At 32.3% G+C, this 25,026-nt stretch overlaps 3 protein-coding genes across 6 annotated transcripts in view; 1 reads left to right on the forward strand and 2 right to left on the reverse strand.

The window, feature by feature from the left end:
* Positions 1-1,855, reverse strand: part of Tpst (Tyrosylprotein sulfotransferase) — a 610,347-nt gene extending 608,492 nt beyond the window's left edge. For 2 of the 4 annotated variants that reach the window (XM_076394127.1, XM_076394125.1), the window contains exon 1: positions 1,714-1,855. The gene's annotated coding sequence lies outside the window, so the exon portion shown is untranslated. The remainder of the gene's footprint in view (positions 1-1,713) is intronic. The other 2 variants (XM_076394129.1, XM_076394126.1) reach the window with 2 other exon arrangements.
* Positions 1,856-5,136: 3,281 nt separating this feature from the next.
* dom (domino helicase) lies at positions 5,137-23,025 on the reverse strand. The gene is made up of 27 exons (XM_076394141.1): positions 22,697-23,025; positions 22,172-22,512; positions 21,226-21,407; positions 18,531-21,094; positions 18,288-18,474; positions 17,644-17,935; positions 17,249-17,449; positions 17,063-17,190; positions 16,854-16,991; positions 16,529-16,797; positions 16,102-16,474; positions 15,845-16,041; positions 13,658-13,772; positions 13,375-13,566; positions 13,177-13,311; positions 11,549-11,770; positions 9,288-9,323; positions 8,585-9,114; positions 8,266-8,454; positions 7,767-8,203; positions 7,461-7,708; positions 7,192-7,401; positions 6,996-7,122; positions 6,570-6,934; positions 6,353-6,511; positions 6,190-6,294; positions 5,137-5,209 (listed from the first exon to the last, which is right to left on the reverse strand). Exons 3-27 carry the CDS (start codon positions 21,394-21,396, stop codon positions 5,201-5,203), a joined length of 7,599 nt encoding a protein of 2,532 aa, XP_076250256.1. The 5' UTR covers positions 21,397-21,407; positions 22,172-22,512; positions 22,697-23,025; the 3' UTR covers positions 5,137-5,200.
* LOC143190061 (transcription elongation factor 1 homolog) lies at positions 22,960-23,591 on the forward strand. The gene is made up of 2 exons (XM_076394142.1): positions 22,960-23,096; positions 23,167-23,591. The coding sequence occupies exons 1-2, from the start codon at positions 22,981-22,983 to the stop codon at positions 23,297-23,299; spliced, it is 249 nt and encodes an 82-aa protein (XP_076250257.1). The 5' UTR covers positions 22,960-22,980; the 3' UTR covers positions 23,300-23,591.
* The last annotated feature ends 1,435 nt before the right edge of the window (positions 23,592-25,026 follow it).

Genomic DNA, 25,026 nt, shown 5'->3' on the forward strand with positions numbered 1-25,026 from the left:
CATAATAGGTTATTCAATAGACTTGGGGAACACTAAAAATAGAACTACTAAAACTCTAAAGTTTTTATAAATTTTCACCATATAAGAACATAAATAATAAGGAAAAAATTGTATCAAGTTAAAAGTTGAAATAAATGCATTGTGACTATTATCTCTTATTTTGTTTCTGGCTAACGCTTTGGCAAGTAATGAAAAATACTGGAGAGAAGTTTAAGACTGAAACATTTTATTTATCTTTAATGATTAAACCTTCATCATGCAACTTTCAAAATCACTATTTTCAGAATAAAAGAGTTACAAATTAGTATCTCCAGTAATGATATTTACGATTTATAAAACTTGTTTCGACAGTTTCAACTTAATAATAATAATAATATTCAATAATTCTCAAATTTCACATTTTAAAAATATAAGAATAAAAATTATGCTAAAAATGTTTGTTAAATTATTATGACAGAAATTATATAAATTGGAATCACTTCAACAAGACATTAAAAAAGTGTTTTAAACTTTTAATAAAACAAACCAACCATCTGATTCTAAACAGGCCTAGTTTACACATTATATAAATAGCAATTAATTAGTTCTACAATGATTATGACTCACTATTGGACGGCGACCAAACAAACGCCATCAAAAATTAGATAATGCCAAACTATTTTTTTCAGATTTGATGCATCACACTAAAAAATACGTTTTTAAATAAACCGGAATAAGCACCTCGCTAAATATACCGTTACCTTTTATTCGGTGTCTATTACAATGAAGATACGTGAATAGAATTAAAATAAAACATTTATATTAATCGAAAAATATATTTCAATCAATCCATGGTGGGAGTTATTCTTCAATTCAGTTCAATTTGTAAACAATTCGATAATATGCATTATATCATAAAAGAAAATCACCTTGCCAAGAAATGGTACTGCCTTCTAAATCATCTAAATCAATCTAAATCTAAAATGACAATAACAAAAATGGAAACAAAAAAATGTATATTTGTATTTGGATTAACAGCTAATTTACATTAATAGCAAAAATATATAATTCTTTTAGTGCATACCGTGCAATAAATTTGTCATTTATTATATATGAGTTTCCATTCACAAGCAGCCATATACTTTATGAATCATTTGCGGTTTTTACAAGGATAGTTCCATATCAGCAAGTAGAATCCATCACAACCAAACGCGGTTAACATATCTACCGCACTATCATTTTTATTTTCTAAACAAAAATCTGGAAAAAAATACATCCATATCTACCACACTGTCATTTTTATTTTCTAAGTTAACCGAATACACAAGAATATAAAAAAACACATCCATATGATAATAACACAACAGGGATTATTATAAATTTATATAAGAAATCAACCACTAATATAATTTTAAAAAATGTTGAGTTTATCTTTATTTTACGAAGATCTAAAAATCACCTTGATCAGATTTTCTAATTGTTTACATAAAGTTCCGCCATGTGTGTAAAAACATTATTTATCTTGTCATAAAGTAACCTCAAATGTTCGCAAATGTTATCGAAACAGTAACAAAAAAGAACCGTTATAAAGACCAGCATTTAACTAAAACACGCGTGAAACAACTTAAAAACTATTTCAACATATTAAGAAACAGATTTCATTCTGGTCGATTTTATCTTAGACAGGCTAAGGGGAAAATAAATCGAGAAAATGAATAGGGTATTATCACTTACCGTTAAAAAAGAAGTTCCCGGTCTATTGTTTTCTTTCTTTGTTAAACACGGCACAGTTACAGTTTATTTGATTTATTTTGAAACAACGTAAACAAAAACCACGTTAGGTTATATTTTCCGTCACGACAAATACGTATAGCCCATTTAGGGTGCTTTCCGACACTGAGCCAATTTTCACAGCTGAGTCGAGATGAGCGATCGATGTTGCCAAAATGTCATATTTTTACGAAAACTAAATTTATAAAATAATATTACTTCACCAAAAGTATTTCTAAGCATTTTCCCTATATTTCTCAACTCTCATTTGTAATACTAAATCCTTTTTAATTTTTATAAATGCATTATACTTAGGGTTATGAAAATATACCTACATATATTAAAAAAAGGGACAATTTGTCATGTGACAAAAAGCTCGTGAATTTGTATCCGATGGCGTTATTCACATGATTTAATTACTACAGATATTACGTCTGGTCAATCTACATATTTATGTTGATAAGCATTTTCGCGGATGATTTAAATTAAAAAATAAATAATGATAGGCAACTAAATATGCACATCAGGTAAATAATAACAATCTATTTATTTTGATTATCTTTTTTTATGTTGGTTATAACTTATTTTTGTTATAACTTTAACAGTGTTACGTATATCTCATTATTTATTATTATTATTATGAAAATAGCAAGCGTGCGTTATTCCTAACAGCTAAATTTCTGCTAGATTAATATGTTAATGCAAAACATCGTAATAGAATTAAGAAACATAATAGAATTGTAAATAAATACATGAATTTCAAACGGAGCTTGATTTAAACAATATTATCGATAAACGAATATAAAATGTATATGAGGTTCGTTTTATATTATATAGAATAAGATAATTAAATAAGAATGATACCACTCTCATTTGGTTCAATTTATTATTTAGATAAACCATGCATATGAAAGCAAACGTAATAATGCAATGTAATTGGTATTAATCTGTAAAACTCAATTTACCCGAAAGCCAACAATTTACAATCCACCGAAATGTCTGGTTATGTAGTTTATATAAATTTTATAGTCACTATAGCTCACATAGAACATGAAAACATAAATATTTGAAACATCCTGATGCAACATTTATAACAAATAGTTTTTGAGTTTTTACAAAAACGTAAAAATTAACACTAGTCTTTTAATTACTACTTTGTATTTATCAATTGTTATAACATAAATATTATGTAAAGATATTAGAATAGCTTAATAAACACAAAAAACTTATTTTTGTAATTAAAATATTTCTCGCTGGAAAACTTTTATTAATTATACCTAATAATAAATATTATTATCTAGTATTAATGTGTATTATTATATAACAAATAACACAAATCAGTTTACTTTCTTTTTATAAATTTAATTAATCTTATGATAGTTTCCATTCAATGTGATCTTAATTAAAATCTGACTGATCATCATTCTGTATTAAAAATGCACTCAAAATGTATAACTTTTCTGTTTGATTTTTCATTGCAATTTTTCTGTACATAACTTAGCTGTAGAGGTGGTATATATTTGTTAAAGTCTCCTTTTTACCAACGAGAGTTTATCTGGCCTGTACATACAGTTTAACGTGGGCTACGATCGTCCGCATTAAGCCTACCTACTGGCCAATGACCAACTTAGAGACCATCCCAGAAGATCCGGTCTTATACAGCCTGGATACTCACGTAATTCGGAAGGTTATTCCTTGTCGGATTTTTAACTGTTGGCTATAAAAACATTTAAAATTACAATCACAAACATAAAGTACATCCATTACCCAATAAAATTCGATCCCGCGACTATCGCAATAATAGTTTTGCCGCCTTGACCACCGCGCCAACGTAGCCGGCTAATAAAAAAATAATTAGAATAATAAAGAATAATAAAAAAAATGTAGCATAAGATCGGAACCATACGAAGATTTAAAAAGAAAACGATTTTTTTTGTTCCCAAAAAAAGTAATTTCTTTTAAAATATATAATTTTTGTAAAATTATATATCTCTAGACTGCCCGAAAGATACCAGATAATTAAATGAAAATAGATATAGGTCGTGAAGTATTTTTTGTTGTCATTTCCTCTTTCACTCCAAAATATGTATATTTGTGGCGATATTTATTTTATATTTTTTTATCCAATAGTTTTTAAAAAATTGGAACTTTCCTTACATGAAATGTTGCAATTTAGATCAGCCGTTAGCTGTTTATATACCGGTTAGGTTACGATATGAACCGATATATGTTTCGATTCGCCTCACTGATAAATCAAAAAGCTGTTTTCTATCTCCATAATAATACACACATGTCAAGAAATTGGAAACGTTAAATGTAAGTTCTGGATTATTATAATTTTTTGTCATTGTTAACATTTCAGATCAAACTCAGAAGATTCAACTTCAATCGAAAAAATATTAAAACTAAGATTAATCTTTAAAAAAAAGCTATACTTTTGGAGCTTATATTTAAAATCGTGGATTGTTTTTTAGCCCTTTACCTTATGTATAAACATATTTTAATGAGCTTTGTTGTTGAGAAATTGTGAAAAGTGTTTAAGCCGGCTTGATGGCGCAGTAGTAAGGCGATGGGACGGTTGCGATAGCCGCGGGTTCGAATCCTGCTGGGGTATGGTTGTAAATTTATGTTTGTGATTGTTTAAAATTTGTGAATGTTCTAGGCAGGAGGAGTGTAAAATCCTACAAGGAAAATGATCCCAGTCACGCCAGTAACCAGACTGGATAAGACCGGATGTCTTTTGGGATAACTTATAAAGTTGGTCAATCGCCAGTCGGGGTAGGCTTAATGCCGAGGAACGTGGTTCGGAGCCCACGTTAAACTTTAGGCCCAGTCCAGATAAACCCACAGTTAGTAAAAGGAGACTTTAAAATATATCTTAGTTACTGAATTGTATTTTTTCTTTTTCATAGCACTCATTTTCTATAGAACTCTTATAATAAATGAACACACTGTAAATTTAATATTCGGATTATTTGTATGAGGTGGTAGCACTTATTTTTGGAATTTGAAATAACCTTCTTATTCTATATTTATTCTTTTCGTTTCTAAAATGTTAATTTAGAAATCAAATTTTAAGCGCATTTCGTTTTTACCCTTATTTAGACACATTAGAAAGACTCCTAATACATGAAGCAAAAAAGATAAACCATAACTTTGATTGTATTATTCGTATGTTTGAAATAAATATCTTCATAACGTGATCAGACTTGCCAATTTTTTTAGATTACTAGTGTAGTGGACCAATCCTCACCATACATTAAAACCCAAACTATATCCCGATACATTTAATTTACGTCAAAGCAGCGTGTCGTTGAACCCATAAGCAATTGTAGTTAATAATTATCACTAATATCTCAAAAACCTCAACAGCAAATAAAACACCAATTTATTTAACATTTTTATTAACAATATAATTTACATTAATTTTAATTCTGCTCTAGAAGAGTGTTTAGTCCTGCTGAAAAAATAATTTTCAGTTATATTCAGGTAACGAGCAAAATCACACAACAAAAATAAAACGAAAACAACGAGTGTATCAAAAACTTAGTTTTATTTATCTTAACTAAACGTAACACATTAACGCCAATGCATATATATAAAATTACTACTTAAATAAAAAATAATCAAATAAACATATATATATGAACCTACAGAATCAACATAATACTATTCATGAAAACATCGTCTCATATTGTTTCCAATATCACAGCACAGTTTATAGTTTGAAAAAAACTAAATTTCCCTTTATATAATATACAAAAGAAAATCGGGGCACAAAAATCCATATTAAACTTTCACCTTTCATCGTTACTCGAGTAACAAACAAAGGAATGGGTACCATTATAAATATTCCTAAAGTAACATTTCTTTATGTTCATCACTCACTTTTGTAATATCTACAGTGTGGTTGGATTAAGTCTTCTTTTGTTTTACCTATGATATGAAATTTAAAAAAAAACAATTCCACAAATATTTTTATTATTTTGAAAAAATATACAGTAACTAAACACAATTTATAATTTTCAGTTCTAAAAACTTAATCTAGATCAATCAATCTACTGTAGACTTTCAATCACACTGTAGATAAGACATACACGCGTAAGATAATAGTATTCAATAAATTTACTTATAAATTAATGTTACTTTTTTTACATAAACGAATAAGTTACATAATTTACATGATCCTCAATCATCTTAATGCTCATGCAAGCACTTAATAGTTTAAAATGATTGAGCTTTAAGAGTATACCATTGGAAACAGTATTCAGATAAAATATATTTACAAAGGTAAAAACTCTTAAATGTGTGTTTGAAAAGCTAGATATATATACTAATTTACTATAGTTAGGAGGACAGGACACATTTGGATAAGAAACAGAAATAAATTCCAAGCAACTGTCTATTTTATCTGGGGTTATTTTTCAAAAACCTACTTACTTGTTCAGGGATTGGAGACTGTGATTGGGCGTTTTGCGAAGGTGATTGAACCGTTACAGCTACTATCGGCTGACCACTCGCTGTTTGAATACGCACAGGACTATTCTGAATTAATTATACATTAAAAATAATGCCATTAAAAAAATTAAGTTCAAGCACGAACCTGTCTCACAGCTACATTTTGACTTAACGCGGCTGATACTTGTGATAACAGAGCTTGCTGCGAAGTGCTCGTAGCACCTTGAAGTTTAATTCCTGTGATTGGAGTGGAGCCTTGCGGTCTCAGAGCTGTCCCTAAGCCTTGTGACGTAGCCGTTACAACCTAATAACGAAACCATATTAATGTCAATAACTTTCAAGAACAAAAGGTTAAAATATACCTGAATCGTCTGTTTAGTGCCTTGTCCCGTGTTAACAGGTATTACTCTTGATGTGCCTTTCGTTAAGACAACCGGGCCCTGTGAAACATTTAATGGTGTTCTTATAACTTGCTGTAACTGGTGAACGGTCATTGCTGTTGGTAACGGTTTTGACCCAACTATCAACTGAGTTTGAACATTGCTCTTCCCCCCTACTTGAGTGATAAGTTTTTGCGTGCCAGCCATTTTCTTCTGAGTCAAGAGCTGTTGTTGAATTTGCATTTGCCTAAACTGTTGAGGTGTAGTACACTTAAGTGGTGGAGCGATTGTCTTAGCACCTTGAGTTAAAGTTACGCCAGTAACGGGAATAGTCACGGTTTGAGTAGCTAAAAGACATAACGCATAAAAACATTATTATTAAAAAATATATATATGAATACAACTTACCTCCTGAAGAACTAGAAACAGCTTTAACTAATGTGGCAACGGGAGTACCTGAAGTGCTGGCTTGTTGAATGGCTTGAGCAAAAACTTGTGGAGATAAACCATGGATAGTACCACCGGAATTACTTGCCTATAAAAGAAATTAGAGCAAACAATAAAAAAACCTAGTTAGGAGAACAAGTACCACCATTTTCCTTACTTGAACCACGTTTGCACAGGCCAACTTTTGTTGCTGCAACTGTTGCTTCTTAAGTAATTGAGCCACTTCACTTTCGGTAACCGTTCGTGTTACTCCTGTCTTTCCACCAACAGTAACAGTTCCTTGTCTGACAAACTGAGCTCTTGGTTGTGCCTGAGTAAATTGTACCACAGCCTGCTGGCCACCTATGGTTACAGAGGTTTTTGCTCCCTATAAAAAAACATTGTCGTATTAGGGCTACAGGTTTAAATAATAAAATTAGTATGTACCGGAGTCAAATTATTAGCTAGTCTTAACTGTGACTTCAGCGACGCCTGACGGATCATTTGCAGTTGGGCTTGACTCAATTGTTTACTAGAGACGCCAGTATTTCCAACGACGGCTTTAGCTTGACCAGCAGCTCCAGCAGTTACTATCAAACGTTGCGTGGCCGCTTGAAGCTGAGCTGGACTTAAACCAGATACCACCGTGGAACTCTGTAGAGGTGAGGCAATAATCCTTTGTGGTCTCAACGTACCTAAATAACAAAATATTTAAAATATACACCAAATTGCCGATTAAGTAAATGGACTCACTTGGTGAAGTTCCTGGTGTAGTAGTCACCACGGATGCAGCGGTGGTAGCCGCAGGTGACTGCGAAACTATTACTTGTGTTGTGGGTATAGTAACTAATGGTACTCCAGAAGTAGACTGAGACACTTGATTTGATGTTCCTGATGTTACCACCACTGACGATGTTTGACTCTGCTGAGCTTGTTGTTGTTGACTGGCCAGAAGAGTAGCCTTCATCAACTGTATCTTAGCTAATTGTTCTGGCGTAGCGGTTTTCTTTTCCTTAGCTAAACGTTCAATTCTTCTAGCTGCCACTTCGACAGGTAAAATCGGATGTTCCAGGTCGATACCGCAGTCGTTTAATAATGGCATATTTTTATTTTTATTCATCAATGGATTGTTCACAACAGTTCTTGCAGTTGGCATGCGTTTATTCGTTATTGACTTTAATATATCAAACCTACATAATAGTAAATATCATGAGAGCAATTTATTTGAAATTTTGTATTTATAGAAACTAACCTGTTAACTAGCATTTGCGAGAAAGTAGAATTATTATCTTGTGTGTACAGCTGTGATGTTCTCATAGGTGGCCTTGACTTATTTGGTAATGCCATCTTTGGTAGCTGTCCAGATTTCTTCTTCTTTCTAATTGCATTATCTAACGATCCATATTTTCCCTCTTCACGATGCATTAAATGACCTTCGTACCTTTAGAAAATTAAAATATAAGATAAACATTTTAAAATACTTAGATCACATTGATATTTTGACAAATGTAGGTTTTTGTAGCAATTAAGCATGCATGCAAAATTGTTAAATAAAAAAAATGTTTTATTACCTTTGTCTACATTGTTTAGCGGAACGATATGTAATTGATACAGTGTTAACATAGTCCGCCACAAAATCCCAATTAGGTGTTTGCCCAGGTGACACAACCATGAGATCTAAAGGTAGACCTTGGAATGTTTGAATGACTTTCAATAAAGCCATATCTTCATGTATCGTCCAATTATGATAAACAGATTGTTCAATAGGTGGTTTTGAAGAAGTTGGCTTTCCAGGTATCGATATAGAAGGTCTAATCACGCCATGATATTTCTGTAATTTCAAATCCCTCCTCATTTTCATTAACGCTGGAGAATGGAACAGTGATTTTGGTGCATTTGAAGCCTCCTCTTTTCTTGGTATTTTTAGAGGACGTCTATAATCAATGCCATAATTTCCGTCCAATCTTCGTTTAGCTTCTCGTTTCACGTAAATAGGAGGTAACTGTGACTCCTGCATTATGTTGCTGTCGTATAAAAATGACATTGTTTGGTCCATATAAACGTCGGTATCTTGTTGTGGAGGAGTAGGGGGACACCACATCTAACAAATACAAATTATTTGTTTAAATTCATAATTTAAATAAATCGATTAAGTTTTGATTTTCATATTTTTTAAGTTAAATAGCAAAATATGTTAATAATGTAATTGAATATATAAAACATGTAAGATGTTATTTTCCAAACATGTTGATATAAAATTATAAAGGTACTCACCGGCATTTGCTCCATTGTATTATCTGATACCCAAACCTGAAAACAATTCAACCATTTCTATAACAAACTTTCCATTGTTTTTATATAAGCGTTAACCTGCGACCTTAACACATCGACAAAATTTAAGAACAATTAACTTACCTGCCTTTTAAGTTTTACTACAACACTACAGATAAAAATAGGGGGATATTGCAAAAGGTCGCAGGTTTTGATAAAGAAGCCCCCTTGCTCATGTCCAGCGGGGCAAAGTTTTGGTGCCCTGCACTGCTGAGGACATATGAGCAAAGAGGCACCAAAACCCGCGTCCGTTTCCGCAAAATAAAACACGAGCACACTTGCAAGAGAACTTCTTTATTTTTTTTAAATTATTTTTAAGTCATTATACTAGTCTTATTTCAAATATGTACATGGCCAGTATAAGAAAACTGTTTGTGTTGACTCGACAATGCCCGAAAAATAAATTTTAACTTTACATTTGTTGAAATTACAGATTGTGTGTAAAATGTATGTACACAAAATTTGAGATGCCAGTTACCCTCCTTGTCACATGTTATCTTATAAAACTGATAAGTATCCAAAAGTATAATTTACCACAAAAAAGTAAAAAGGAAAGTAACGAGACACCAAAATAAACAACAAATAATATTAAACATTTAATCAACCAATCAAACAAATAAGATTTTCGTTTATAACAAACGTTACATGTACACTTTCACACCATATAATTTACAATTACTCACAGTAAAAATTAATAATCCTGTAAAAAAACTAAACTATTAATATTGTAGTATATACAAATTGGATAACTATTTTATATATCACATCATATTCACATTGACATCTTATATACACAATTTTAGACATTTATTTTAACCAGATTCTTTAGAGTGTTCTTCATTTATTTCAAGATCAATATTTGTTTCATCTTTCATTAAACATTTTGTTGTAGGCGACGTAGGCGATCTTGTTACCCAAGCATCTAAAGTCCTATTTACACCTTTACTACTATGCTTCCTATAAGATTTCCTTGTTTCGGGAATTTTAAAGTTAATAGAATTCTTATTGGATTTTACATCATCGATTCCATTGCCTAAATTCGTAGGTGGAGAAATATTCGTAGCAATATTTTCTTTAGGCGTTTCCAACTCATCTGATTTTTTGTCTTCTTCTGACAGATTGAGACTATTTTGGTCCGACATCTCACAATTATTGATTTCACAACTTAATTTATTCGACTTATCATTTAAACCATTTATCTCACTTTTTAAATTATCTTCTTGAGGAATTTCAGTTTGTTTATCAGCAACATCTTGTTTACCATTACTACTATCTCCTTGATTTTTGACATCATTTTGACGCAAATCATTAACGTCATTTATTCCAGGGTCAACCAAATTATCTGATTCCACAGGTGGTATTTTAAATTGCCCATCAGCCATGATGTCATTTAAAATCACTGTACAGATCTTCTTACGAGACTTAGTAACTGTGTTGTCTATTTTATTTACATCTGAACTGTTATGTTCCTCTGTATCTGTTTCATCTTCATGATTTATATTGAGTAACTCAGATTCCCCATCATTGAGGTTATTTGTTTCATTAATATTATTATCTGTTTCATCTACATTTGAATTGTTTGATTCCAAACTTTTATCTGACACATCCTCAAATATTTCCTTTCTAGGACGACCGCGTTTTCTAACTTTCTTAATACAGTCCTCTTCAGAAAGCTTTGCTTCATCATCCGATAACGATCTTCTCCTTTTAATATGTTTCCTAAGCTCCCTGTCGGAAATTTCTTTAAAAGAACTATTATATTTGGCATTCTTTATTGGTTTTACTCCAGGCAAAATCGGGCTAACATCTAACGTCCATAAATTAATAGCAACAGTACCTCGTGACCTAGTTCTAGGCGAATTATGATCAAAATTATTTGTATTGGAATTCTTAACTTCAGCAATTGTTGAATCACTTTCAGAAATGTTACTATCCAAAGATGACTCGTTAAGCTCACAATTATTAATAAGCATACCATCTTCTTTAGTCTCTTCTTTTGAATCTATCACTTCCTCACTTTTATCTTTATTGCAATTAGCCTCACTTTTTATATTACAGTTATCAATACCCTCACTTTTAATATTACAATTATTAGGAACTTTTTTAATTTTGGAGGATTTTAAAAGTTTAGTCCTCTTTTTCAAATTTCGTCGCTTCATTAACATTTTATGAGACCTATTTAACTTTTTAATTTTAGTGCTAACCTGATTTGTTGCGTCCTCGCGTGTATACGTGATCATATCACTTTCCTGTTCGAGCTCACGTACTCTTCGTTCTTCTTCCTGTCGCATTGCGGCCATCCGGTTTTGTTCCCATTCCCGTTTTTGTTCTTCGATCTGTCGTTCAGCTGCTGCTAACTGTTCGGCCGACCATGCTGACTCAGTTTGCTCTATAAATTTCATTGCATATTTTTCGATGGGTGATAACTGAAACAAATAAAATTGATGTAGATTAAACAAATTTAACTAGGTTTATGAGTGTTTTCTTTTTGTTGCTAGCAATCATTAAACCATTTATATTGTGCTTAGTAATTACAAGATGAATTTTTTCAGAAAGAAATTCTCCAGGTCTTTCCAAATAATTTTTGCTAATAAACGAGCTATTAATCATCATCAATCCATAGCTACCGCTCGGGGAAGTGTCTAATTCTCAATAAATGACTTGCTGTTGGTGCCACAGGGCTTCGAATATTCTTCACTAAATATCGCCAGTTGGGGATTGGCCGCAATAATTCTGACCTCAGACAATGTTACTCAATTTTTCAGATCACTTTCTATGACCTTTAGGAAACTGTTCGCTACGTCTTCTACCCAAAAGGTCAGTTCTGTCATAGAAATCTGAGAAATTCGTTTATCTTTCATTTGAGACATGTCATAACTTAGGCCATTGTAATGTATTTCTCTGACGTTTTCATCAATTGTGCACTGATCGTCGCATGAATAAACGACAATTATGATAACGTACGATTAATAGAATTAATTAAATATATCCCTATCTAACTTTCTAAAAGTAAGCCCCCCTAACCCAACACATATTTTGTAACGTTAATCCGTGAAAGTAATAGATGAAAACACCTTTAGGGAGCGCGTCGAAGCGTTTTTGGCCCCTTTCAAGCTTTACTTAATTTGGAAGAAAAAAATCCGACGGTACCAAGTAAGCACTGCAAGCTGAAGCAGTGTCACCAAACCATCATCATGAGAAATTCACCGACTATGTAAAATATGAACACTTTTAACAAGTTTCACTCTTGCATATTCATCTTAATACCTAAAAATCAACACTTTTGTAACGAAGTTCTTGAAGTCGTCTTTCAGTTCGGTTCTTACGTTCCCTCTCAAAATATTTCGTATTCCTACATACTGTTTAACCCCGAAGGCTTCCCTTATCACAGCCAAAGTCTGAGTGCCGTTTGTCTCTTTTTTAATTTATGTGAAAAAGCTTTCATTTTGAAAACTTCTATTGATATGAGATGATTGAGCTGCAGCACAGAGAGATCCTTCCCACCTTAAACACTCCATTGCCCACAGAACATTTCAGAGACACATTCATATTCTTAAAATAGAAAAAGTATGTACACACTTAAATACAAAGTTCCCTGAAATGTATCAAACAACACGATACACCAAACAATCAGTTCATCTCTGTACAGTATACACTATGCTTATCTAAAAAAAAGTATGATGTTTGATACATACAGAGTATAGTTTATAACTCTATTACAACCCCGGAAAAAATAATTATGGTAACCTTTGAGACTGATTCTATGCTTTTTTTTGACCAAACACGTAATTTTATATTAAAATTAGGCACATATATATTTAAGAAACATTACCTTTTCGATAATATTGTTAATTTCCTGCTCAGCCTTACTAATTTCTGGTTCTTTTTCAGGCTCTTGATCCAATGGAATATTTTCATCAAACTCTGCCAAATCTGCCACAGCTTCAGCTTTTGCGGTTTTAGCCGCCTGTAAAAAAATATCAAATTCAAGTAAATACATATCAAATTACCTCAAATTTGAAGTGCATACCTGAACATCCTGATCATCTTCACACGCTGCGAGTGCATTTTCTAAAGCACCAATTGCAGTCTTTTCGTCGCCTTGAATAGATACCGTCTCCGGAAGTTGCGATTTCTCTTTGCGGCTTTCAATAACTTCCGACATCCGTTGTGCTGCCGTTTCCGCATTTTGATCAATTGTAAACAAGTCCTGTATTGTACTCTGTAAATACATATAATTTAGGTGATACTAATTCCAATAATTAAAGAAAATAAGTATGTAATAAGTATATATATTAATTTTAAAAACTTACGCTCTTAAAGTATGCTGTTGTAAAGTTTCCACCTTCAATAGCCAAATCACCAAGCAACCTCTTCTGGTTCGCTTTTTTAAGAATATTTTCTTCAATTGTTCTTTCACTAATCAACCTGTTAAAAATAGTATTGTTAAGTTAAGATTTTGGATATAAGAGATATATTGAGAGAAAAAATAAATAAATAAAATTATGTATGTAACATTCATGCACACTATATATTAAGAAATAATGTGCTTGGTAAGTTACTTTTAATTTGCTTCTTTTAAATGATGACATAATAAATATTGTTATTATTCACGGTAAAAAGAAGCATTTGCTGTAAAATAAAGTTGCGAAAAAGTAAGCTCAGTTTTTCCTGATGATAAATGACTTACATAACAGGTCAATTGAAAAGTCCTCAACCTACCATAGTAAAACACATTTTTTTGGTTAAATTAGTATTTTTTTAATCAATATAATTCCCTTCAAGGGTGATACAATGATTATAGCGATCCTCCAACTTTTCGATACCATTTTTGTAGTACTATTTGCCTTTGATTTAAAATAGGCCTCAGTTTCGTTAATCACCTCCTCATTCGACGAAAATTTCTTCCCAGCGAGCAGTCTTTCGAGATCTGAGAACAGGAAATAGCTGATAGGAGAATACAGTTGACGAGGAAGCAATTTGAAGCCCAATTTATGGATTTTTGGCACGGTGCATTGTCTTGGTAAAGCAGCACTTTCTTTTTCTTCAAATGCGCCCGTTTTTCGGCGATTTCGTCCTTCAAACGATCCAATAACGCTATGTAATAGTCGCTGTTGATGCTCCTTCCTTTTTCAAGGTAGTCAATGAAAATTATTCCATGCGCAGCCCAAAATAGACTGTTGCGTTTTAGCACGCTTTGGAGCGGGTTCATCGTGTGCAATCCACTCGGATGACTGACGATTGGACTTCGGAGTAAAATGATGGAGCCATGTTTCATCCATTGTCACATATCGACGCAAAAACTCGGGTTTATTACGCTTGATCATCTTCAAACACTGCTCCGAATCATCAACTCGTTGTTGTTTTTAGTTAAAAGTGAGCTCGCACTTTGTGTGTGCGTGCACAAAGTGCGAGCACTTTGTACAGAGTTTTCTCATACCCAAATATTCGTGAATGATATGATGTACGCGTTCCGTTGATATCTTTAGAGTGTCTGCTATTTCATTCAGTTTCAATTTACGGTCATTCAAAATCAGTTTGTGGATTTTTTTATGTTTTCGTCGGTAACAACTCTTTTGCGTTTTGGCGTCCACTGCGTTCACCGTCTTCGGTGCTCATTTCACCACGTCTAAACTTAGCATACCAATTCTTGATGGTTGATTTTCCTGAGGCAGTGTCCGGAAACTTGGGATCAAGCCAAGTTTTTGCTTCAACTGTATTTTTTCCCTTCAAAAAGCAATATTTTTTCAACACGCGAAATTCGTTTTTATCAATTTTTTCACAATAACAAAAGTTGCTTCACTCAAAATGCTATAATTGACAAACTAATGATCTGATAGCTGTCAAATTTATACACGCATCCTTTGAGAGTTAGAGCTAACTAAAAACATGGATTTAATTCTCGTAGCGTCATCTATGTGTCAGGCTGGGGGCTTTTCAATTGACCTGTTACAGATAGTACAGTATATCAAAAGAAACCATAGCGAGATTGAACACTATATAAAACATTCTAGATATAAAGTTAGTCATCAGTCAAAAGTATGGGGATTCCAAAAGATCATTTTCTGTTGTGTTTATGGTGTGATTAAGCGAATAACAGTATCAGAATTGGTTTCATTTCAGAAATTTTAATGTTAAATCTTAACACCTAAGGCAAAATCATTGAAAAAATTATGAAATTCTTAAAAATCGATATTTCACAATATGTAAGTATATAGATTTAATAACGTCAATAATTCATAATAAAATACTTGGATAGACTATATATCAAAATCCTAATAGTTGGTTAGTAAACTATTGGTCAATAGTTCACTTGAAGTAACAATAAAAAAATTTAAGGAAACTGGCTTAACCATTAAATCAACTCTCTAACGCGACTAAAAATATTTTTATTAGGTGAGTGGGTGGCTAAATTATTAGTGTTTTAAATCTATATGAATAAATTACCTTTGAAGAACAGGAAAAACTAAATTACTTTATTCCCAATATTTAAAACCAACCTGTAGATATGAACATCTCTAGTTTGACCAATTCTGTGACATCGATCCTGTGCCTGAGCATCCATAGTAGGGTTCCAATCAGAATCATAAAATATTACGGTATCTGCTCCTGTTAAATTAACACCAACACCACCGGAACGCGTCGATAGGATGAAAGCAAATATTCTTTTATCCCCATTAAATCTTTCCATCAACACCTAAAATGGACAAGCCAGATTAGCAAACGAAAGATAACATATGGTGAAAAAATAACAAACCTGTCGTTGATCCACCCTAGTTGTACCATCCAACCGCAAATAAATATGACCGTGAAAATTGAGGAAGGCTTCTAATACATCCAGCATTTTCGTCATTTGCGTAAATATCAGAACTCTATGACTGTCGCTCTTAAGATTTCTCAGAAGTTTATCAAGTGTTTGTAGTTTTCCACAGTCATACTGAATTAAGCGGGGATCTGGAAATTGGGTAACCATTGCTGAAGCTATGTGATGCAATGGAGTGGCTGGCTTCGAAAATAGTCGCTGAATTAATAGTTTCTCCTCTTTGCGCATCAAATATTCACTCGGAGGCGGATGCCAAACACGGATCTCAGCTTCGTTGGTTTTGACGGCAGGTACATAAAAAATAAATCTAAAAATAATATATAATGAAATATAAAAAGTTGTAAACCAGATATTTTATTACCTATCACAAATATCTTTCAATTGTTCAATTCGTCTTTCAGGAGTATATAACGTATTATATAAGAAATCTGTACTTTCATCAATATTCTTAGAGAATAAAGTATTTAAACAATTGATATATCCACCAGACCAAGGTTCGATTTGGTTCGGCTTGTATATTTTTATCACATCTTGAAAATCTTTACCATAAAGAGGTAGAGCTGAACATCGTCGCTCATTGATACGTGTCATAAGCTGCAGTCTTCTTTTGTATTCAACTCTTGAACTATCCTATAAGAAAATAATCAAGAGCTTTCCAGAAAAAACTAAGAAATGATATATCTTACCGGCTGGACACTTTTTTTGTCGTCCCCTTTCCACCGTACATCTAAATTGTTTTGTTTTGAATATAATTGTCCTAAATAATTTGAAGTGACTGGTCTCAAACCGTCCTCTCCTTTGGCTAATATTGAGGCAGTGGGATTCTATAAAAATAGTTTAAGATCAATTTTAGTCTCTGATACAACAGGAAACAGGCGCATTGTACTTTACCTACCGAGGGTGAAGTGGTTGTTCCAGAAGTAACAGAAGGCAAATGCAACTTAAAGTAAGTTTTAGTTATAGGCTGAGTATTTCCTGTTGCTGATATGGGCTGTTTAGATAAAAATGTGAATTTTTGACCACCTTAGAAAATATTAAAACAGTATTAAAGAGTCTCTATATAATTCCAATCAAAGATTACCTGCAGATGTTGATGTAACTGGGATGTTTCCTGTAATATTTGGATTAGACGTTAATAACAGATGCTTTCCCGTCGGTGTTTGTACTAACTGTGCGAAATTCGCAGATAACTTATCAGCAGGTTTTAAAACAGATGATACATTTATCGGAGCGCCTACTTGAACCTGTCCAGTAGCTTGTGAAATATTTACTAGAGGAATAGCTACAATAAAAATATTTATTGTATTTTTGCTGTGCTATAATTTACAAGGTAAAATTTATTTTATGAATTGTAAAATCAGACAAATGCCTCAAGCCATCATTTTGAGAAAACCTCATATCAAGAGCTTGGTAATGTTTATCATCATATTAAGGAATTTAAAAAAAATTTAACAAAAAGAAATGGATCAAACTTACTTTTTACTATACCCTGAGTTAACAACTGAACACCAGAAACCTTCATTTTCACATTAGATTGAGTGGTGGGTCTTATGATTGTTTCTTTCTTTTCTTCTTGCTTGATATCAACCTGATCTCGGATTTTAACTTTCATACTCAATTTGCACGGCGGACATGGAGGTTTAGTGTCAATGGTCTGTCCCGAAGCAATGTCCATTTTTGCAGATTGCCGCATTCGATAACACTGATAAGCACCAAGGTGCATTTCTAGCATTATCAGCAGTAAATTCATACCATATAAATTCACATGCTAGAACAAATAAAATATATTTAAATTATTTCATTAATGTAAGGAATAAATAGTGAAAAATTTAAGAATTTGTTTAATTTTAGATCCAAATAATTACTGATTAATATATGTGAACACCAAAATTGAAAAAACCGTGTTTTGAATCAACAGTTAAATACGGATAAGATAAGATCAGTGCAGTAAATAAACTACAAAATCATCTGTGAAACCAAATATAATCATCTAATTTAAAATATTTAAGGAGCAAAAATATATTGTCAAACGATCATATAAAACAACGTATTTTTTTTATGAACAGGTACGATGGAGTACGTGAAACCGTTGTGCATAGTACCAAAAATAGTCAACATACCTTAAATACATCATATTCTAAAGCTGAATATACTATTGATGGAATGTGTAGTTTTATATTGTCACACTGAAATGGTGATATTGTAGGCCGTACTTCAAACAAATTCGGATGATTGCACACTTTCCTTAACTGCATAAGGACATTAATTACACTGAGTAAATTACCACTTGCCAGTGTCTCTCTAGTTCTGAAATAGATAAATAATTTAAGCCATGTTCAAGTGAATATTCCGTGGATACTTACTTGGCCCGGGACATATAATCGTCATACAAAAAGCGCTGTCTTTTAGATAGACGACACATGACAACATGTTCATATTTTTTAGGCATCTGCTTTTCAACTTCCGATTTTAACCTCCTTAAAAGAAAAGGCCTGAGAACTTTGTGCAGTCTTTTAATAATACTATCATTATATTCAGAATTCCCTTCAATCATTCCAGTGACAGGATTTGAAAACCACTCTTTAAATTCTCGATGGGATTGAAATACATTGGGCATTAGGAAATGCATCAGCGACCATAATTCCATTAGATTGTTTTGCAGTGGAGTTCCAGTTAACAACAGCCGACGCTCCGTTTGAAAATTAAGTAAAAGCTGCCATCTCTGCGATTTAAAATTTTTTATATTCTGTGCTTCATCCAATATCAAATATTTCCATTTCTTTCTTCGGAAACTCTGATGATCCTGAATAACTAACTTGTATGATGTTATGCATATGTGAAATGTATTTGGTTTAGTCCAACCAGTTCGTTTAAGTTTCCTCTCTTTTTGAGAACCATAGTATGTTAAAATTTTAAAAGCTGGACACCACTTTTTACATTCCATTTCCCAATTTAACATAACAGAAGTCGGAACTACGATTAGATGGGGCCCCCAATTACCTTTTTCGCAAGCTAAATGAGCTAAAAGGGCTATCGTTTGGATAGTTTTTCCTAGACCCATCTCATCGGCAAGAATGCCATTTAATTTCCTTTCGTACATGGTTACCAACCAATCCAAACCAATATGTTGATATTCTCTTAACGGCAATTTTAGCAAAAAAGGTATTTTTGTTGAAACAGTAGTGGAAGACAGGGTATTACCTTTGGGTTGAATGCTCTCTGCTATTGCCGCGGCGTCATTTATAAGGTCGTCTTTCTCATCAGTCTTTATTTTTTCTCCCTCTTCTTTGTGAGAATCATCAACTAGTAATTTTAAGCTTTGGTTTTCTTCTACTTGGGAATTTTCCATCTCTTCCAAACTTTCCGTTTCAGATTCTGTATTATCCTCTTCAGATTCTGAATCCGACTTGAGCTCTTTTTCATGTTCTTTCTCTTTTATTTGCTTACTACTAGTACTCTCAGAATCAGATTTTTTACTTTTTTTATCTTCCTTATCATCATCAGAATCTTCTGACTCACTCATTCGAATATTGTCTCTGTTTAATAAATAATTTCTAAGAAAGTCGTCTTCAAGTAAGTCGTCAAGCTCTAATTGAGATTCCCGTTGTAACGCTTCAACTTCGGCAGTTTGATCAGTTGTTTCGATCGCAGCTTCCTCTTGTTCTATCGTTTCTTCATCATCTTCGTCACTTTGAGTATCAGGATCAAATTCATCATCCGACTGATGTCTTGAACTAGACCGCGGGGATATATTACTGGACGTAAGTTCGGCGGTTGATTTATTCATTCGTTCAGCTAAAAGTTGGGAGTATTTTTCGGTTTGATCTACGATAAAACTAAGCTGCTGATCCAAAGCTTTTTTTCGTTTCTCATCAAGTATCGTATTTTGTTTGTATTCAACAAGTTTCTCAACATTGCCCCAAAATGTCTTAACTTCTTTTGCACAAAATGCCGCTATTCTACGAAGATGCTGTTCGTGAGCTTTTTCTGCTTTCTGAGCAGCTAAAGCTTTGTCTTGGAAGTACTTCTGAACCATGCGAGCACATTTCTTTGCTGCAGCTTTTTTCCACTTTCTTTCTTGTGCGAAATCAGCCGCCAACCAAACCATTTCTTCTAAGAGAAAATCCCAATGGGCTTTACCTCTAGACATTTCTTGTACTTTTGGTAATCTCTTCTCTGACCAAAGACCCTCTTTCTGTAAGTCAGCTATTCTCTGAACTACATAAGCTTCCTGCTTAGCCTTTTCAACTATTTGTTCTTGACTATTTACAGATGAAGGTGTGGATTTTGGTACAGCTGGTGTTGATGGCTCTGAGTTAACAACAGCAACTGGCGCTGGTGTACTGGGCGTTTGATGACTCACATTATGAAGCAACCCTGGAAGAGATGTAACTTCAGTAGCTGACGGAGTACTAGGTGTTGTTTGTGGTATAGAAACTGCAGAAGATGAACTTTCTTCTGCAAAATCTTTAGGATCTATAGCATGCTCCTTCATGTAAGTCAGATAAGCTGTTGTTTTTGGTCGTTTCGCATATTGATATAAATCTAATATGTTTCCTCCTGTTTCTAAGAAAAAAGCTTCTGACAGATGTTCCGCATACTTTTCCTTTACTAGTTTAGATCGCACTATCATATGATTCATCACCCTTTGATATTTAGCAGAGGATGAATCCTTTTTCTCTGGCGTTGAAGATGACCGTTTAAGGGCACGGGGATGCGACACCGTATTTTGCACATTTGCACTGGTGTTATCATTATTCTGAAATAACTGCAAACGGACGTTGGTATTCCCCCGAGATTTCAAAACATTCACTATTGACTGGTTGGTTAAACTGGGTCTTAGAGGTGAACCTTGACCTCTTGAAGGATTTATACTTATAATACGTGTTACGCCCCCTTGAACAGTCGATATAGCTCCAGCGCCAATCTGCAATTAATAATGTAAATAAACATTAACAAAATGTAATAAGCACTTTTAAAATTTTGATTATTTGGAAATACTGATATTTTAATCAAATATATACATATTTTTAATAAAAGCTATTAGTTCAGTATTACCTGTGCTAATGGTACTGTGCCATGAGGTTGGGAAGTGGTAGCCAGAACATATTGTCCACCTCCTACTTGTGTCAATCTCATCGTAGGGCGCTCTACCGTTGAGGCACGAAGGCCTGAGTTATCTCGCGAGGGCAGAGCACCCTGCCCTGCCCCCGGAGTATCATCACTCATCACTGATTATTCTGAAATAATTAAATATAGGGTAAAAAGTGTACTAATTGAAGTAAGCCATTAAATAAATAAATAAAAACAGTCAGACAAATGCCTCGATTGTTATCAAATAAAGAAAACCTTTGATCAAAATGTATTGTTATCATCATAAACACATGTACATATAAATATATGTAAATAAATAAATATATAACCAGAAGAATGCTTAATTTTATAATGATACATCAAATTAATAGTATATATCATGAATAAAATGTCACAAAATGTTTGCTTAAATACTTTCATTATTTCGAATTATAAACAAAACTGTCTAACAAATAATTCATTCTACGGAATATAAATATAACATCAAAAATAAAGCAAATTTGTGACGTAATCGTACAACCAAAAAGCCCGCTCATTTCAATTTCTTTCAAAACATTTTTAAAATGGAAACCGAATTAAACAGAGTTTCAATCTAACCAAAATTAATACAAATACTTAAGCTGATAGTGAAAATAAATAAAAATGACGATGCCAAAACAATTCTAATTAATCGATATATGTGCGTATAAATAGAGATTTTTTGGAATTTTTAGGATAAATTATAATCATCAATTATTCGACCTGAAATAGGTAAATAATAAATTTTTAATAGAATAATTACCGGACAAAGGTAAAAAATAACAACCAATAAAGTATATTTTGCAGACAATTTAAATTAACTATACCGCAATGACGAACAAAGGAGCGGAGAGCCGCCATGTTGTTCAGTTCCAACGTATTCGTAACTCACCATAATGTAATCACAAAATATCTAACCAAATCTTAACCATCCGCTTTTAAAAACACCACTAAACTTAAAATTATATTCCAAAGAACAATTGCGTACTTCACGTTATAAACAAATTATAAAATATATGGAATATTTTTGGCATTTTACCCGTTCACAAGGACGATTCGCCCTTAACAAACATGGCGACCAACGGGCTTCGAGCGAGAACAGGCTATGAACGCGAACTGTATATCCTTTTTTCGAGTAGCACCATTGTTGCCACATATATACTTCCTTCCATTTATTCTCTTTTAATTCTTTTAACTTTTATATTTCAAATAAAAGTTTTATACAGCTATGTACTGGAACAATTAAACTGTATTAATAAGCTTGTTAAAAATAAATTTATGGTATATTACAATATATTCATAAAAATTTGAAAAGTAATTACTAGTTGCCAATCTTTTAACAAGCTTTAAAAGTATTCTGTGTTTTTAAAATTAATCTCTATTTTTTAATACGAACCAATATAATTAAATTAAGTACATTGGTAATATATTAAATATTTAAATATAGTAATATTTCGCAATATAAAAATAGTATGTACGATCAGTAAATATCAGTGGTTAAACAATGTTTGGCAACGCTGCAGTAAAGCTTGATTGGTAAACCGCTAAAATAAAAGATATAAACCCGATCATTGGCGAGTTTTTACGAGTAAACGCAGTATAAAATTTGGTTGTAAATATTCATGATACAATTTGGTTTTGTTGTATATGGTAGTAAATAAAGTTACTTAGAATCTTGAAAATTTCTACAAAAGACTTAAAATGGGACGAAGGAAATCAAAAAGGAAGCCGCCACCAAAACGAAAAGCAATTGAGCCTTTAGATACACAATTTAATTGCCCGTTTTGTAATCATGAGAAAAGTTGTGATGTTAAAATGTATGTTATTTTTAATTTTGCAATAAGTAGAGAAATATAATAAAAAATTAATATGCTTTTTCTACTACAGGGACAAAGGCCGTAGCACAGCAAGAATAACATGTAGGATATGCTTAGAGGATTTTCAAACAACTATAAATTTTCTGTCTGAACCAGTGGATGTATACAATGACTGGATTGATGCTTGTGAACAAGCAAATTAAAGACATATATATGTATGAACCAAAATTGTACATAACTTTATCGTGTATTCAAGTACTTTTAAGTAAGGTTATACAGTAGAAAGGTAGTTTTGTGTCATCTACAATTAGTTTCAAAACATTACTTTGATTTTGAAAGATTATGAATGCTTGACAAATACTTCTGGTTTTATATTCAATTTAATGTTTTGCTTTTAAAATGTAATTGCATACATTTAACTCACTTAAGTAACAAATTGTTCCATATGTAGATATCTTTAAAAATCTAGAATTATCAATAAAATTGATAAGTATATATGTAATAATTTTTATGCATTATCCTTTTCCTATTACATTTTAATGTTATAGGTTAATTATTAAAATAGTTCAATTGAATAATATAAATATGAATACTATACTGCTTAATAACTTATAGTTATATACTTATATATGGTTATATTTCTATATTTTCTAAATTTATTTTGAATTGCAGTGGTACTACTAGAAGCGCAAAGTAAAAATTGATATTTTGAATTTTTTAGAAGTCATAGCTCTGAAGCATCATATATTGAAATATCTGATTAACATTGATTATTAATTGGTACATATTTGGAAATATAATGTTACTAAGTCGTAGAATAGTTACATTATTATTTATTATATATTTTCTTAAATTTTAGCTAATAGATTATATAAATATGATACTAGTAAATTTATATTAGGTAAGGAATGAACATTGATTGGTAAAAGAATTGTGAATATTAATGACATATTCAGTGTTACTAATGCCATGGTATTCTTCCTCATTTTCATTGATACACAATTATAAATTTAAAAAATTATGGTACATTTAAAATGTAACAGTCCATGGTATAAATTGTCTAGATATGGATGTAGCGACTTTTGTTTGCCCAGTAAAAAGTGATTATGTTTTAAAAATAAAGAGTCCAGTTCTGACAATTTCAATGTTACGGATGAACCTCATGTTGCCTAGCCAAACTATACTTTATACACTTCAATAAACTATTTTCATAAGGCTGAATACCAATAATCTTGATATGTGGATTTTACATGAATTAAAAATGAATATTCTGATGGGTCCAGTTTCTTGTCAATCGTATCACAATACGTTTTTGCGAAAAAGATGATGACTGAAGCCCTGAGAAACTTCTCAAATGGTCGCAAACCCCACCTTAACACCAAGGAAGATTATGTTAAGTGTTTAGTGGTATTGAAAACGATTTGATTATGATTTTCTCGAAGCTGGCCAAACTATTAATTCCATACTCAACTGTCAACAAATATTGATTGAAACAGACGATTTTAAAAAATTAGCGTTCGGATAGACCGAAACAAATCTGGTCGAACTACTATTTGTTCCAGGTTTTGGAAAACTCTCTTAATGTAGTAAAGCTAGTGTGGGAAAATCACTTGGTTCAATTTTTCGCCGAGATGTTCTACAATGACGGGATTTTTACGTTTTGCTAAATGTCATTAAGTATATATGTCGTCACAAGACATAGATTAAGTTCATTTAGTTCTTTTATATTTTGTGTACATTACTGATTAGTGTTTAAAACTTATACGAATACATTTGCTTTACTAACAAAAAAGTTGTGAAAAAACCAAAGCTTGTCTAGATATAGTTTAAGTAAATTATATAAAACATATGCAAGTTATGAAATAGGTATAAAAGACAAATTCCTAAATTACCTTGTGGCTTGATGATATGTTGAATCGACATTAACGAT

Source organism: Rhynchophorus ferrugineus, unplaced genomic scaffold, assembly GCF_030347505.1.
Source record: "Rhynchophorus ferrugineus isolate W39M unplaced genomic scaffold, kcgeb_rfMv2 rfM2, whole genome shotgun sequence".
Taxonomy (NCBI): domain Eukaryota; kingdom Metazoa; phylum Arthropoda; class Insecta; order Coleoptera; family Curculionidae; genus Rhynchophorus; species Rhynchophorus ferrugineus.